The sequence below is a fragment of the Leucoraja erinacea genome, chromosome 16 (genome assembly GCF_028641065.1).
Source record: "Leucoraja erinacea ecotype New England chromosome 16, Leri_hhj_1, whole genome shotgun sequence".
Lineage (NCBI taxonomy): Eukaryota > Metazoa > Chordata > Chondrichthyes > Rajiformes > Rajidae > Leucoraja > Leucoraja erinaceus.
In genome coordinates this window covers 21,919,580-21,936,313 of record NC_073392.1, presented here as the reverse complement: position 1 = coordinate 21,936,313, position 16,734 = coordinate 21,919,580, and the positions used below count along the sequence as shown (strand labels likewise).

Sequence of the window (16,734 nt, the reverse complement as noted above, 5' to 3'; positions counted from 1 at the left end):
TGATCCATGACATTTATTATTCAACTGTGTTCAAGTTTAAGATCAAGACTTTACATATCATAATTATCTTCTGGAGTTGTTGCAGTTCCCTTATTAACACACACAACTCTTCCTCAGGCTCTGAATTAAGAATTTTAAATTTAAATTTTAATCTTTATCATTAATGAAGAGATACTTCCTGCTACTCATTCCTCACATTTCAATGTATTTTTTTATTTATAAGAATATAATAAACTCTTTGCATTGTTGTACACATGTAGAATATGCATCCCTGTTATGCATCTTTCTCTTATATGCAAAATTGTTGTACAAAGTAGGTTTCCTGTAATATGGAATGATACAGCAAAAATAAAGTAACTTTGATGATGGTCATTTTGCTTCCCCTCTCTTTGAATTATATTCACGTGCATGCATATTTAAAAGATTATTACTGAAGCCAAAACGATGTGACCAGGAACAGATGAACTTGTAAATGCTAGATCTACTTGCATGAAACTTTGAGCTATTTCTAATATTTAACTAATTTTATGAATATATTTAATGATTGCTTTTGAAATTTTTGGTGGCCTTGTCCTAAATTAAGGATTAAGTATTAGATGGAAGGTATGTGGAAAATCGATTTGAGCAATCTGTTTTGTGATGCTCACTGATAATTGCATAATAAGGTTGAATTCAAAACATTTATTGATGTAAATAGAGCATATGTTTTGAAAGGCAACAAACAAACGGTGGCATTGAATCTCCTGATTAATTTCTCCATTTGATAATAATCCTTTTCTATTGTTCTGCTTTAACTTTCAAAACTGTGTCCCTGTTAATTGCAGCAATGTTTTAATTATAATATAGTCTGTTATTTACTGAAAGTGTAAATCCCAGTGTTTGGTTATATATTGTTCTGTTGACTAATGTCACAATCTTTGTGTTATCCCTCTTCCCCTCTTTCTCTGCTGCAGAGATGAAGATAGTAGGGTGTAAGTCCGCAATGCCTGTTTGTTTGCAGTGTTCACACTGCTTGCTTCCTTCATAACTATACATTGCACTTAACAGGCATGTATGCAAAAATACTCATGTTAAGGCTACTCCATTTGCCTCAGTAAACAAACCATTTTATTATCCTGTGGCTGGACTGCATTGGCTGCATTGCATATTTTCCAAAAATGAGTGTCACCCTACATGCTCTAAAACCACAGCTTCATTACACCGTTGTAAACTAAATGTGTTCCTAAAAAATGTATTCTATATATAGCTTTTATTCTATATATATAGCTTTTATAAAGCTTTTAAATTCACATAAAATGATTAAAACATAATTCAGATCAAACACAAAAATAAACATGCTACAGGAGAAATTAACCCAATTTAGTATCTTATACAGGCACCTGTCTTTAAAGTCATAGCCATTGCGTTGAATTCTAGTTCTCAGTATAGAAATGTTTCCAGATTTCACACAATGTAGCTGTAGGATGCTGGGATGTCTTTGTCTTGTGAAGTGCATTCCAAAGGTCACAAGCAAAGAAATCCAGTGAGGAGATTAAATATTCTAGTTGTCAATCCCGTCCAAAATGTTGTTTTATAGAACAAAAATGTGGACAATTTGTGTCTAGAGACCTAATATACATAATATATTCGTAACACTGATGGATCAAGAAGCAAGCATGGAATCTACATCTTAAGATGGCACTTGTCACTTATGAAATTGTTGGTGTTCACAACAAAAAGTTTAATTGAAAGTCAGTTTAAGTTTTAAAGGTACAGCATGGAAATAGGACCTTTGGCCCACCGGATCCACGCCCACCATCAATCACCCGTTCACACTAGTTCTATGCACTTTCCGCACTCTAGGGACAATTTATAGAGGTCAATTAACTTACAAATCTGCACGTCTTTGGGATGTGGTAGGAAACCAGAACAACCAGGGGGATACCAATATGGTCGCAGGGAGAACGCGCAAACCACACAGACAGCACCTAAGCATCAAACCTAGGTCTCTGGTTTTGTGAGGCAGCAGCTCACCAGATACTCCACTTGCTGCCCTAAGTTAAATACTGTTCTTGGAATTGTGGAAAGAAGCTAATAAGTGTTAGGGTTGCAGTGACTGACTCTTTGTGTCTAACAATCAGGGTTCAGTGTTTCAAAGATATCTCTCAATCATTGCTCCTGTTTAGAATTACACTGCTCAAAAATTACAGTGTCGACATTTCCTGCACAATATTATCATCACCCAACATAAGCATATCTAAGTTATAGCTGCTCCTTAATACACTGTAGATCAATGATCTCATGCAGTGTTACTGCTCAATTCTTCACCCCAAACAATAATCTTCACTGCAAAATGCATGGGTAAATTGGAGGTGTCAGTATTACAGTTGAACAAAGCAGTATGGAGCCATGAGGGAGGAGCTGGCCAAAGTTGACTGGAAAGATACCCTAGCAGGGGTGACAGTGGCAGGTATTTCTGGGAATAATACAAAAGGTGCAGGATCAGTTCATTCCAAAGAGGAAGAAAGATTACAAGGGGAGTAAGGGGTGACCGTGGCTGACAAGGGATGTCAGAGACAGTATAAAAATAAAAGAGAACAAGTATAACATAGCAAAGATGAGCGGGAAGCCAGAGGATTGGGTAACTTTTAAAGAGCAACAGAAGATAACTAAAAAGGCAATACGGGGAAAAAACTGAGATACGAAAGTAAGCTAGCCAAGAATATAAAGGAGGATTGTAAAAGCTTCATTAAGTATGTGAAGAGGAAAAAATTAGTTAAGACCAAAATTGGACCCTTGAAGACTAAAAAGGGCAAATTTATTATGGGGAACAAGGGAATGGCAAACGAGTTGAACAGGTACTTTGGATCCGTCTTCACTAAGGAGGACAAAAACAATCTCCCTGATGTACTAGTGGCCAGAGGATCTAGGGTGACGCAGGAACAGAAGGAAATTCACATTGGGCAGGAACTGGTGCTGGGTAGACTGATTGGACTGAAGGCTGATAAGCCCCCAGGGCCTGGTGGTCTGCATCCCAGGATACTTAAGGAAGTGGCTCTAGAAACCATGGATGCATTGGCGATCATTTCCTAATGTTCTATAGATTCAGGATCAGTTCCTGTGGATGGGAGGGTAGCTAATGCTATCCCACTTTTTAAGAAAGGCAAGAGAGAGAAAACAAGGTATTATAGACCAGTTAGCCTGACATCGGTAGTGGGGAAGATGCTGGAGTCAATTATAAAAGATGAGATAGCCGCACATTTGGATAGCAGTGGCAAGATCGGTCCGAGTTAGCATGGATTTATGAAGGGGAAATCATGCTTTACTAATCTTCTGGAATTTTTTGAGGATGTAACTAGGAAAATGGACCGGGAGAGCCAGTGGATGCAGTGTACCTGGACTTTCAGAAAGCATTTGATAAGGCCCCACATAGGAGATTAGTGGGCAAAATTAGAGTACATGGTATTGGGGGTGGGGTGCTGACATGGATAGAAAATTGGTTGGCTGACAGGAAACAAAGAGTAGGGATTAACGGGTCCCTTCCAGAATTGCAGGCAGTGACTTGTGGGGTACCGCAGGGCTCGGTGCTGGGACCATAGCTATTTACAATATATATTAATGATTTAGATGAGGGGATTAAAAGTAACATTAACAAATTTGCAGATGACACAAAAGCTGGGTGGCAGTGTGAACTGTGAGGAGGATGCTATGAGGATGTAGGGTGACTTGGACAGGTTGGGTGAGTGGGCAGATGCATGGCAGATGCAGTTTAATGTGGATAAATGTGAGGTTATCCACTTTGGTGGCAAAAACAGGAAGGCAGATTATTATCTAAATTATGTCAAGTTGGGAAAAGAGGAAGTACAACGGAATCTGGGGGTACTTGTTCATCAGTCACTGAAAGTAAGCAAGAAAGCGAATGGCATGTTGGCCTTCATAACAAGAGGAGTTGAGTATAGGAGCAAAGAGGTACTTCTGCAGTTGTACAGGGTCCTAGTGAGACCACACCTGAAATATTGTGTGCAGTTTTGGTCCCCTAATTTGAGGAAGGACATTCTTGCTATTGAGAGACTGCAGCGTAGGTTTACCCCAAGGTTAATTCCCAAGATGGCGGGACTTTCATATACTGAGAGAATGGAGCGGTTGGGCTTGTATACTCCAGAATTTAGAAGGATGAGAGGATATCTTATTGAAACATATAAGATTATTAAGGGCTTGATCACAGAGGCAGGAAACGTTCCCGATGTTGGGGGAGTCCAGAACCAGGGGCCACAGTTTAAGAATAAGGGGTAGGCCATTTAGAATGGAGATGAAGAAATACTTTTTCACACAGAGAGTTGTGAGTCTGTGGAATTCTCTGCCTCAGAGGGCGGTGGAGGCCGGTTCTCTGGATGCTTTCAAGAGAGAGTTAGATGGAGCTCTTAAAGATAGCGGAGTCAAGGGATATGGGGAGAAGGCAGGAACGGGGTGCTGATAGTGGATGATCAGCCATGATCACATTGAATGGCGGTGCTGGCTCGAAGTGCCAAATGGCCTACACCTGCACCTATTATCTATTGTCTATTGACTTTGATTTTGTTTGATTCTGGTTGCTTATGTGAATCTCTCTGCAATTCCCTATGTAAGCATCACTACTGAACACTTTCTTTCACAGGGTTCATTGATTGCAAAGGAAATTATGGTATATAGGATTTAAGAGGCCAAGAAAGGGTGAGCAGTGGAGCCAATTAGATCTGGGTGGGGGATGCAGGAAGCTACCAAAAAGATTTGAGCCAGGTGATCAGAAAACATAAGGTCAAGATTTGGTCTGATCATGGGACCGTGGAGCAGGGCCTGGGCCATTGGGAGAATATTGCAATGGTACTGAGCCAATCAGGGTATCAGAATAAGATTGGTAGGTGGGTGTGGAGGCACTGCATAGGGAGAACCCCAAGGTAGAGGGCTTAAATTATTGATTGACTTGAGTGTGACCCTAGCTCGCAGCTCTGTTAAAACATGGTTCACCTGGGTGTGCCTAAAGAGTGGAACTCTGGACCAACATGGGCCATGTTTCCCATGTAATAATCCAAAATGAACATTGGATAGAAGTGTGACATAATTGGATGTGTTTCAGAGTCCTGAAAACAATCAATTTCTAGATAATTGGCAAATGCAATAAAAAAAAACACTGCATATCAAAGTTTCTAAGCCAAAACTCTTTAATTGCTTTAGCAGCCAGTTAACGAGGGGCGTGACTTAATTAGCAGTGAATTCTGAGCCAGTTGCTTGAAAAAGGATGTTGTTATTCATGCTCACTGCTTACAGAGACAGTGTCACTGTGCTATTCATCACTTGGAGATTAGAACAATGGCTATGTTCAGATATTGGGATGTGTGCTACTGACATTAACAGCTTCACATAATGTATTCACATTATTAGGCAAGTTATTTAAATGAATAGTTTAATATATGCTGATGAAATTCTAAATCTCTTATTTTATGCCCAAAGTATTATATTTCCTGTGTTATGAAATCTTGGCATCCTTTAAGCGGCCTCATTTTAATTTGTGGGAACATTACCTCATTTCCTGCATCTCCATTCCTCTGGCCAAGAAAGATAAATATGAATTGGGCATAATTGAAACATTTGAGCTATTTTATACTGTCAAGTTTTTTTTCTTACTTTGTACTTTTTTTTTTATTTTATTTTTTTTATTTATTTTTTTTTTTTTTATTAGAAGTACGGCAAATTACAATCCTACACAACACATATATCTTAATACATTTTTTGTACCGCTTCATTTTTTTTGAGCTTTAAGAAAAAGGTAGAAGTAAAGAAAGTGCAAGAGAGTCGTGCAGTGCAAGAGTGTTGGGAAAAGAAAGCCCCTTAGGAAAGAAGTTAGAGAAGGAAGTAAAGTGAGAAAATAGACCCTAGAAAAGAAAGAGAGAGAAAATAGAAACAATCGCTCTATTATAACATTAAACTCCTTTAAGTACTTACTTTGTACTTGATGAGTAAATGTTAATATTTGGCTTATTGTGCCTCTAAGATAATTTTCTTTGTAATTTACCTGGAAGCCCATAAAAATAACTCAAATACTACAGATTGCTGTCATATATAAAGATAATTAATTTACTTTATATTTAAAAATACAATTTTAATGCAGACTTGACCATGTCTGCAACCTTATTTTCAGCAGCAATACTTGAATTACAATTTACCATCAGTAACAATCCATATGATCAGTAGGATGGCACAGAGGTGCAGCTAGTGGAGCTGCTGCCTCATATTATCAGAAGTCCAGGTTCAATCCTAACCTTGGTTATTGTCTGTGTGGTTTGCACATTCTTTCTGTGATCATGTGGGTTTCCTGTGGGTTCTCTGTATTCCTCCCATATTCATAAGATGTGCATGCTGGTGTGTTAATTGGCTACTGTAATTTGCCCCTATATGTGGACGAGTAGTAGAATCAGTGGGAAGTTGTTGAAAAAGTGTGGGGGAAAGGGCATTAATGTAGGATTAGCATTAATGGGTCACAGAGTCATAGCGCCTTACAGCATGGGGACAGGCCCTTTGGTCCAACATGCCCACGCCGGCCAATGTGTCCCATCTACACTAGGCCCACCAGTCTGCATTTGGCCTATATCCCTCTAAACCTGTCCTATCCATATGATAGTACCTGCCTCAATTACTTCCTCCGGCAGCTCGTTCCAAACACCCACTATCCTTTGATTGAAAAAGTTACCCCTCAGGTTCCAAATAAATCTTCCCTCCCCTACCTTAAACCTATGTCCTCTAGTTCTTGATTACCCTCTTCTGGGCAAGAGAATCTGTGCATATACCCGATCTTTCATGATTTTACCTCTCGATTTTGAGTTGATACTCGGTACAGATTCAGTGGGTCGTAGGGCCTCATTGCATGCTATGACTCTAAATGAATGAAGGAATCAATGTGATTGTGCATGCTATGTTTGCTCAACAATACTCTGCTGTGAATAAATTCAGCTTTTTAATATTTGAATTTCAAAAAGTTATACTAATAAGCTAATCAGTACAATTATTGTGTTTCGTTGCCACCTAATTTCAGCACGATAACTTCACAGCCAAACTGGACTGAAAATTGTCATTGCTGTGGCTTTCCTAATTGCTGAGTGTATTTATCAGACTGCAATGCTCTTTGAGTCAGCTGATTGCAGCTGATTTCCAGTGTTCGACAGGAGCAGCCTCTGGGCTAGGATGCAAGAAACTGGCCAACTTCCCACACCATCTTTGACTCTGTCCATAAAAACAATTTCACAGCAGATGCTAACCTGGTTTTGAAGCTATTAAAGGAATTTCATGAGGCATGACAATACGGGTTTGAGGTTAATCATACGACAGATAATTTACAATACTGACCTATGACCCAGAGTTCGGGCAAAACCTATGGGGGTGGAGGAAGGAATTGTTGATGTTTTGGGTCAAAATCCTGCTTTATGACTGAGAGTAGAGAGGGATGATAGCTGATATAAAGAGAAGAGCGGAAGGGATGAAAGAGGAGCTGGTAGGTATTATGTGGAACAAGGAGGGGCTATGTATAATGGGTAGAAAGGGCCAGGTGGAGAAAGGAGAGGGGATGGTTGAGTTGGGAGTCAGAGGCAGGTGAGTGATAGGTAGAAACAGACAAGGGGAAAAAATGCATAAATAGAGGCAGGTGGGAGGAGGAGATGGTAAAGGTGGAGACAGACTGAAGGGTGATAAAGGCTACCAGTTTGAAGAAGGGTCCTGACCTAAAAAGTAATCTTCCATTCCCTCACAGGTGATTCCTGGCATACTGAGTTCCTCCAACCTTTTGATTTTTGCTCAAAGATCCGGTATCTGCAGTTTCTTGTGTCCCGATTATCATCTTTCTACCCTATCGGATGCCAGCACATAATCTCTGCCTCCCCATTAATTACACTCCAGCTTCTGTCTCCACCTTTACCCTACCCTTCCCCATCTGCCTGTTGCTGCAACAAGCTCCTCTGCCCATCATCCCTCACCCCTCTTTGGTCCACCTATCATTAACTACCACATGACTCATCCCTCCCCAACTCCTCTTTGTACTAGCTCACCACTCTGAGACCTGATGCAGGATCACAACCCAAAACATTGACAATCCTTTCCCTCCATAGCACTTGCTGAGTTCCTTGAGCAGTTTAGTTTATTTTCTCAGATTCCAGCATCTGGATTCTCTTGCGTCTTCAAGTAATCCCTAACATTGGCAGAATCATGAGGATGATGGGTGGAGGAAATGGGTGTAGTGACTTTAACCATCTCCTCTGGAATCATCTTCTAATTTCTAGCCTGCGACCATGTGTAGCCACAGATATCCTCTGGTCATCCATGACAGTACATTAAAGCCCATGCTGGATTGGGAAAGTCATAGCCTGAACTTTTGAGAAAAGGCATTTATGTATTAATAAAGCTTTGACAGGAGAGAATTTAGCTCGAAATACAGAATTTGTAGGCATTTTTATTACATTAATTGTGGCTTCCAGTTTACTGCTTCCTTTCATCCTGAAATGAACAAATTTAAGTAACATTTTGATATTTTCTGTATTTTACAATAGTTTCTATACACCGTTTGTGGACGGTATTGAAAATAAGTCTGCAATCACATAATGTTACCTATCTGGCCTCTGTGCAATGCTAAATTGAAATATATTTTTGTCTTGGTTCCATGGCTACATGGCTGAAGTGGACATGCAACCCTTTTTGATGTTTTTATTGATTCCATCACTCTTTAAAAATAAACTTTGCCAGTGAAAAGTATGGGTAGACAAAAGCCGTCAAAGTAGAACCTCAATAAGACACTTCCCCATTTCCTTTGATGGGGAGGATCTAATGAGAGAAAACTAAAGCTAGAGAACTGCATGCCTGTTGTGCAAAATTAAAATGAACTTTATTCTAGACATGACTGATGATTTTTAAATACAAAATGTTGGAAATACGTGGGTCAGACAGCACCTGTGTAAAGGGAAATCAACCCTGTTTCTCTTTCATCGGGTGAAAACTGACCTGATTTTGTTGTTTTAAATTGTTTCTTTATACTGAATATCATAGTTGTGTACCAAATTGTTAGTCATGTAACATCAAGTATTCGTAGACATTTCTGTCTATAGCTTTGAATGGAAGGTAAAAACTAGCACAGATGAACAAGATCTCTTTCTATGTCATTCGTATACTTATTGTACCTTACTGACATGGTGATTTTTACCCATGGTTTGGGAGCATGGGTGGTGGTTGGAAATTAAATATATACCATAAATAATTTCTATGAATGTTAAGCAAAATATTTAGAACAGCTCCCAGTTTAAGACACAGTGAGAATTTACCACTCGCGTTAAGGTTCAATTTACAAGAGTAAGAAGCAGTATCTTAATGATTTAAAATGTTGGTCGTCAACTGTCTTCCTCTAAGATTCCCAGAAGCAATTACAAATACATGCTCAAGACATTTGAAAATGTGGTACACTCAAATGATTTATTGATGCTAAGGATGAGGTATCAGTGAGTTGGATTGGAATTTGTTGAATAGTGTGCTGCGTCACATTACCTACATCAAATGTACAAATCAGAAATGGCATCAGAATGTTTCTATTTCCAATTCTTTGAAAACAGACTATTTGTGTAAAAATACATATTTTTGTTTTTTCCAATGCTTAAATAAGACTTCCTGATTTAACCACATTTCATCATTCTATGCCATTTTATTTATTAGCATAAACATAAATATTAAACTTAAAATATTAAAGGGTGGCATTGTTGTGCCATATGATTTCTTACATGGGCACTTTGACTAACTGCTCTTTTCTTTGACCACACTTCAAAACCACTGTTTATATCAGAAAGTTCATTTCACTATGATGCAAAGTTTTACTGCAACTCATTTAACTGAATAAAAGTGTGTTATGAACTAATCTTGTCAACTTTTGCAGTGAAAGTTCAACTGTCTTGATTCTATTTTGAGTAATAACACAACATATAGGTAATAATAATGTTAGTAATGTAATACCATATTACAACACTATTCATAATATTTCATGTTCCCTTGTGTGCACTCGGGCATCAGACAATATACTCTGCTATAGTGATAAAAGTGGATCAAACTAACAGAAGAATACTGCTAGATTTTTTTAAGTTTAAAACATGAAATGTTGGAGAAACATAGCATTAATATTTTTGATTGGGTAATTCAACAGAACCCTCCGTGGGCAATGTTTGTTACAGTCTTGGGAATTATATGGAAATCACAGGGACTTTGTATCTGTGTTCAGCCAGTACTTATCCTTTCCCTTTTTGGAGTAATTCACCACTGCGTGTAAACTTAAGTGTAAACTATCTGCACATATGTCCATCAACACTGAACCTTTGTTGAATGTCAATTTAATTCTTGAGTTATTCCTTTCAATATTATTAATGTAATTTGTTTGGACATGTTATGTGAACATCATACAGGTGACATCAGGAACGATCTGTATCTGACATTGGAACGAGGGGATTTTGAGAGAGGTGGAAAGAGTGTTCAGAAGAACATTGAAGTAACAATGTACGTTCTTTATGCAGATGGAGAAATACTGAAGGTGAGTCATAGTGTCGTAGTCTTGGAGTCATACAGCATGGAACAGGCCATTCGGCCCAGTTCAGCCAGTACTTATCCTTTCCCTTTTTGAAGTAATTCACCACTGCGTGTAAACTTAAGTGTAAACTATCTGCACATATGTCCATCAACACTGAACCTTTGTTGAATGTCAATTTAATTCTTGAGTTATTCCTTTCAATATTATTAATGTAATTTGTTTGGACATGTTATGTGAACATCATACAGGTGACATCAGGAACGATCTGTATCTGACATTGGAACGAGGGGATTTTGAGAGAGGTGGAAAGAGTGTTCAGAAGAACATTGAAGTAACAATGTACGTTCTTTATGCAGATGGAGAAATACTGAAGGTGAGTCATAGTGTCGTAGTCTTGGAGTCATACAGCATGGAACAGGCCATTCGGCCCAGCTTGCCCCTGCTGACCAAGGTGCCCCAACTACACCAGTCCCATCTGCCCTTGTTTGGCCCGTATCCCTTTAACCTTTTCCTATCTAAGTACCTGTCCAATTGTCTTTTAAATGGCGTTATAGCTTCTGCATCAATTACCTCCTCCAGCAACTCATCCCATATATCAATCATCCTGTGCGTATAAAAGTTGCCCCTCAGATTCCTATTAAATCTTTCCCCTCTCAACTTAAACCAATGTCCTCATTCTTGATTTCCCTACTCTGGGTAAAGGATTCTGTACATCTACCCTATTTATTCCTCTTATGTTTTACACGCCTTTATAAGATCACCCCTCATCCTCCTCCGGCGGGAAAAGCAAACATCAAAAGGTCTCCAATTTGATGCTCAAACTGAATTGCATGATTTCACCAGTGTTGACAGATTCCATTAATCTCTCTGGCTCTGAGCGCAGGAAGAAAACAGTGCCCAGGATTCCCAGTTCTGATTACCACCAGTGGTTCCTGTCAGAAAATAAATAAATACATTCAAGCCACTCCTTAGTCTCGTCAACATTCACTATCTGGGAATAAATGATATGGAACCTTTGCAGGCACACATTCATTGAATTAAAGGAAAGGTTATGCACAAGCAACTGAAGTGAGAGGAATTATATTGCTCATGGAAATTACACAGGGAATGTAAAGCCATAAAATAATTTAAACACAAGAAAAGGAAAAGGAAATCTAAATGAAGGATAATAACATCAGTTGAGTAAGTGGTGCAAGCACCGAGGGTTTGGATAAGCAGAAGTTAACAGAGGATAAGGCAAACCATGAGATGAATTAGTTAAAGGCATGGTTGAGATTTCAACGGCAGTTGAAATGAAATAGGGGGTGGCATGAATGAATGTTGATTAGCAGTAGAAGTCATAGCTCCTGTGTTGGCTGGAAGCTCCAGTCTGATTTATTTGAAATAAATGTTGCAGTTGATCAGCTACAGGCAGGCGCAGTGTCCACGGCACTGAATGGGGGTTTGTGGCAAACTGTGAAGATTGTTTTTAACTAGAGGAAGTTGCATCCTTTCTAAGATTGGACATTGGACAAGTAGCATAACAGGATAGGAATTGAAATAATTAGGAGAGATGTAGAGGTGGGAAAAGTGGATAGAACAGTTAAAGGAAGAAATCTAATTCATCCAAAGAGCTTTCCTAACTACAGGAGGTCCAAAAGAGTATAGTCAATAAAGTACTTTTTGTTGTAGTATTGGAAATGGTGACCGCTGTTTTGCAATTGGAACACTCACACATTAAAGCCCAGTTATAAACATCAGCCTGGTCACTAGAGAACTGAGCTTACAACCTTTGAATTAGAGCGTCGGGTCTTTTTACATTCTTCTGAAACATCAAGTTGGGTCCACATTTATTATCTCAGCCATTTGGTAGAATCTCCAGCAATGAAACACTCTCTCTGCCCTGCAATGATTTGATTATATGCTCAAATATATATATGCTGGATTATATGCTGGAACCTGTAAATCTGACGTGGAGACAAAATTGCTACCACAATACCATTGCTTATACTTGAGAATTAGATTAATAAGCTGACATGAGATCAGGCACCAAGAGACAGCATTAGATAATAAAATGGCAATGTATTTATTTCTGTGGGACTCCTAAAATGGCATTGTTGTGATAGGAAGGTAACTATGGAACCAAATGAGTGACCACCAGGGGCGCCGGGGCGATGGCTGCCCTGCCGGCAGTCTGTTCGTTATTTCATTCTTATTGGTTTTTTTTAGTGTGTTAAAAGTTTGTTTCAATGTTCTTCGGTTTGTTTTATGTGGGGGGAGGGGATTAGGGGAAACTTTTCTTCGAGTTCTTATCTTGCTGGAGATGTGATTAATTTTCGGATCACATTCTCCAGACGCTCTGCGGTCTTCCATCGATGGAGCTGGAAGCCTCCTCGGACTGACTTTGAGCTCTATCGCGGGGCGTGGACTTAACATCGGAGCTGATCCGTTGCGTGGGATCGCTCCCACAGTGGCCACCGCGGACTTTACCATCAAGTTTGTAGTCGGGAGAGGGTAGTCGGGAAGCTCCAACCTCGCGGAAGATTCGACCAGCCCCGACGTGAGGTTCGATCGCCCGGTGCGGGGGAGCTGACATCCTCCCGATGCGGGAGCTGATCGCCTCGAAGCGGAGGGCCCCGAACGCCGCCGGCTATGGGAGTCAAGATCATCCCGTCAACGAGGTCCACAAGGGCTCGAGGTCCACGACCGAGGAAGAACTAAGGGAAGGACTTGAACTTTACTTCGCCTTCCATCACAGTGAGGAATGTGTAGGAGTCATTGTGGTGGATGTTCATGTTAAAATGTGTTTTTGAGTGATCTGTCGCTTTTAATTGTATGACTGAACTGGCCAATGGAATTCCTCGTATGTTGCAAAACATACTTGGCGAATAAAGTGTGATTCTGAAATGAGTGTAGTCCCAACACTTAGATGGCAAAACTGTTGGAAGAGAAAACTGTGAAACTTTAAGTCAAATGCTTCAGTGTAGTATAATGCATTATAATTACTGAAAATGTACTTTGTAACTTTGGTTGGGATACATTGGTGTATGTGTTCAGATGGCATTTGCATGCAAGACTATGTACATCACTGCCATGGTAACAGCATTTACGTAGACTAAAATTTGTTTCTCCCACATTTTTATTTTCTGACACCAGATTTCCCAATCATCTTTAGCAGGTTTTCTTTCAAATAGAATTTACACATACTGAATTAGCATAGTCAGAGAGATATATATCATATAGCATGGAAACAGGCCCCGGTAGCTTATTCCATATACCCACTACCCTCTGAATGAAAAAGTTACGCTTAGGTTCTTATTATATCTTATCCATCTTACCATAAACACATGTCCTCTTGTTTCTGATTCCCCTACCTTGGGTAAAATATATTTGCATTCACCCTTTCTAATCGCCTCATGATTTTATACACGTCTTTGAGTTCACCCCTCAGCCTCCTGAGCTCCAAGGAATAAAATCTAGCCTGCCCAACCTCTCCATATGATTTAGCCGCTCAAGTCCTGGCAACATCCTCGTACATCTTCTCAGAATGCTTTCCAGCTTAATGATATCCTTTCAATAGCAAGATGAACAAAACTGAGCATGGTACTCCCAAGTGTGGCCTCACCAGTGTTAAGTACAACCACATCATAACATCCCAACTTTTATGCTCAATACCCTGGTATGAAGGCCAATGTATCAAAGGCCTTCTTGACCACCCTACCTACCTGTGAGGCCACTTTGAAGGAACTACATACCTTTACTCCTAGATCGCACAGCTCTCCAACACTCCCCAGGACCCTAGCATTCACTGTGAAGGTCCTGTCCTGACACTTCGGATCAAATACATCCAGAGTGCTAGGATGAAAGTCTCATCTCTGCTGTACAAGGCCCTGTATTATAAGTTGACGCAGGTTCAGTGCACTTTTTGTTCTACTGCACACAAATTATTACTGGTGGATGTTTAGGCTCAGGTTGTGATGATGAATTATTTGGAAACTGCGGTATGAAATGTTCTTCTGGGAGTACGTTTCAAGTAGTTTGAGTGGTTTACAATAGACAAAAAATAATCTCAACTGTAAATAATCTGCACATTAAACGAGGCCACATAATATTAGGGTCAATCAATACTGTGACACCTGCAATGATTTGACTAGGCTCTGCAGGGTTACTTTACATTTGTACTTTCTTAAAAAATAAATTGTCAAGAATTATTCAAGTTACTGTGGAGTTTTAAGAATGTAATTTTCTTATTGATAGGACTGTATCAGTCTTGGATCTGGAGAGCCGTCCGTAACTGAACATTGCTCCTTTGTGATGTACCACAACAACAGTCCACGATGGGGTGAGATAATCAAACTGCCCATTCCGGTTGACAAATTCAGGGGGTCTCACCTTCGATTTGAGTTCAGACACTGCTCAAGTAAGTACACGCATGTCATTGTTTTAAACTGATAAAAATGTTGAAAAGATTACAGATTTGTTGTCAGTCAAAAGTGCTGAATCAACAAACATTTAAAAGGAACAAGTTGTTTGTTCCTTTGTTATTGAACAGCCAGCTTTATAAATTGCAAAAGCCTTAATGCCCAAAGCTCTGCTTTTGCTTCTTTGTCTTTTTCCACCTTTCACTCATTCGCCTCTGTCTCCCAACTCCATCCATCCTCCCCAACCTGGTCCATTTGTCCTCCATCCCTCTTCAGTCCACCCATCACCTACTGCCCAGTAACTCACCACTTCCTCTCTGATGTCTATCCTCTCAGTCCACTCTCAGTCCTGATACTGGGTCTCAATCCCAAAATGTCATCAATTCCTTTCCTTTACAGATGCGACTTGGCCACACTTACACCTGTTGCCCTTAATGGTTTTAATCTATTACCACAATATATAGTACTTGTAGAATGCCTTCGGATTCGCCAAAATACTGCCTACCATATATTTTTCATGACATCTTATCCCTCCTAATTCCTTTTTTAAGCACTTCTCACACTTTGTATAATATTGATACTGTCATTAGTTCCCAATACTTGACACATTTTTCTTTATTTTCTTTATCCAACCCTGAATATCCCTCAATATCTAGGATTCCCTATATTATTTACCCTGGCTTTTACCTAACAGGAACATGATAGCCTTGAACTCTTACTATTTCTCTTTTGAATACAATAAACCCTTAACAGACACCCCTATTTCGGTTATAGCAGACGGACTTACCCACGCTGGCTACCAATGCCACCCCCAACTTGGAAGGTGCATTAATGAGCTACTGTTGCGGCTCATGTAGTAGCCCCTGGGGACAGTGCTTTCTTCGGGCTGCTGCCACCGACAGGATGTGCTTGGTAATGTGTAGCTCCCTCCCCTCTCACAATCTGCCACTTCTTCCTGTTGCCCGTCATTTTGTCCACTCCCAACCCCCCCCCCCCCCCCCCCCCCCCTCCATCACCGCCTCCTCCTTGAAAGATGTTGGCGACTGTGGGGGAGTAGGAGGAAAGGAGATGGCAGTAGAGGGGAGAGTGCCAGAGTGGACAAAACGGCAGGAGAAGGAGAAGGAGGAGGAGGTGGTGGAGGAGCGGGGAGCTGGCAATGTGATGGCCCCTGCAACAGCTGCTGAAAGGGGAGGGAGCCCCAATGTAGAAAGGGCTTGTTCTGTCATTGGCGGCGGCTGGAAAAAAGCGCTGTCCCCACGGGCTACAATGTGAGCCACAAAAGGTGAGCGTCAACTGGATCGCATGTGGCAGCTGGATAAGAAAGGCTTGTTGGTGCAGACTAGTGACATTGCACCGAGTTTTAAGGTGAAATGATACAAAGTGCTGGAGTAACTTAGCAGACTGAATTAGTCTGAAAAAGAGTCCTGATCCGAAATGTCACCTGTTCATGTTCTCCAGAGAAGCTGCCTGACCTGCTGGGTTACTCCAACACTTTTGTGTCCTTTTGTGTATTAACCAGCATCGGCAGTTCTTTATTTCTAATACATACAATGATAATACCGTACTTATAGTGTTATAGTGATCAATCGACAATAATGGATACCTCCCCCCTCCCCAATGGTCTGTTTTAACGAGAGTTTACTGTACTTCTTACTCTGCAGATGTAGACCTACAGTACCTGCAATTCAATGCTCTCAATCTATCTTTGTCAAATTCTCCATTATGTTAATGAAAATGGTCTCCCCGCACATTAAGCCCTTTATTATTGGTCCATCT

At 40.2% G+C, this 16,734-nt stretch overlaps 1 protein-coding gene across 1 annotated transcript in view; it reads left to right on the top strand.

Moving 5' to 3' along the window:
* dock3 (dedicator of cytokinesis 3) overlaps positions 1-16,734 on the top strand; it is a 327,231-nt gene that overhangs the window by 158,521 nt on the left and 151,976 nt on the right. The window contains exons 15-16 of the mRNA XM_055647822.1: positions 10,437-10,561; positions 14,795-14,957. Of these exons, the coding sequence (XP_055503797.1) occupies positions 10,437-10,561; positions 14,795-14,957 (288 nt within the window). The remainder of the gene's footprint in view (positions 1-10,436; positions 10,562-14,794; positions 14,958-16,734) is intronic.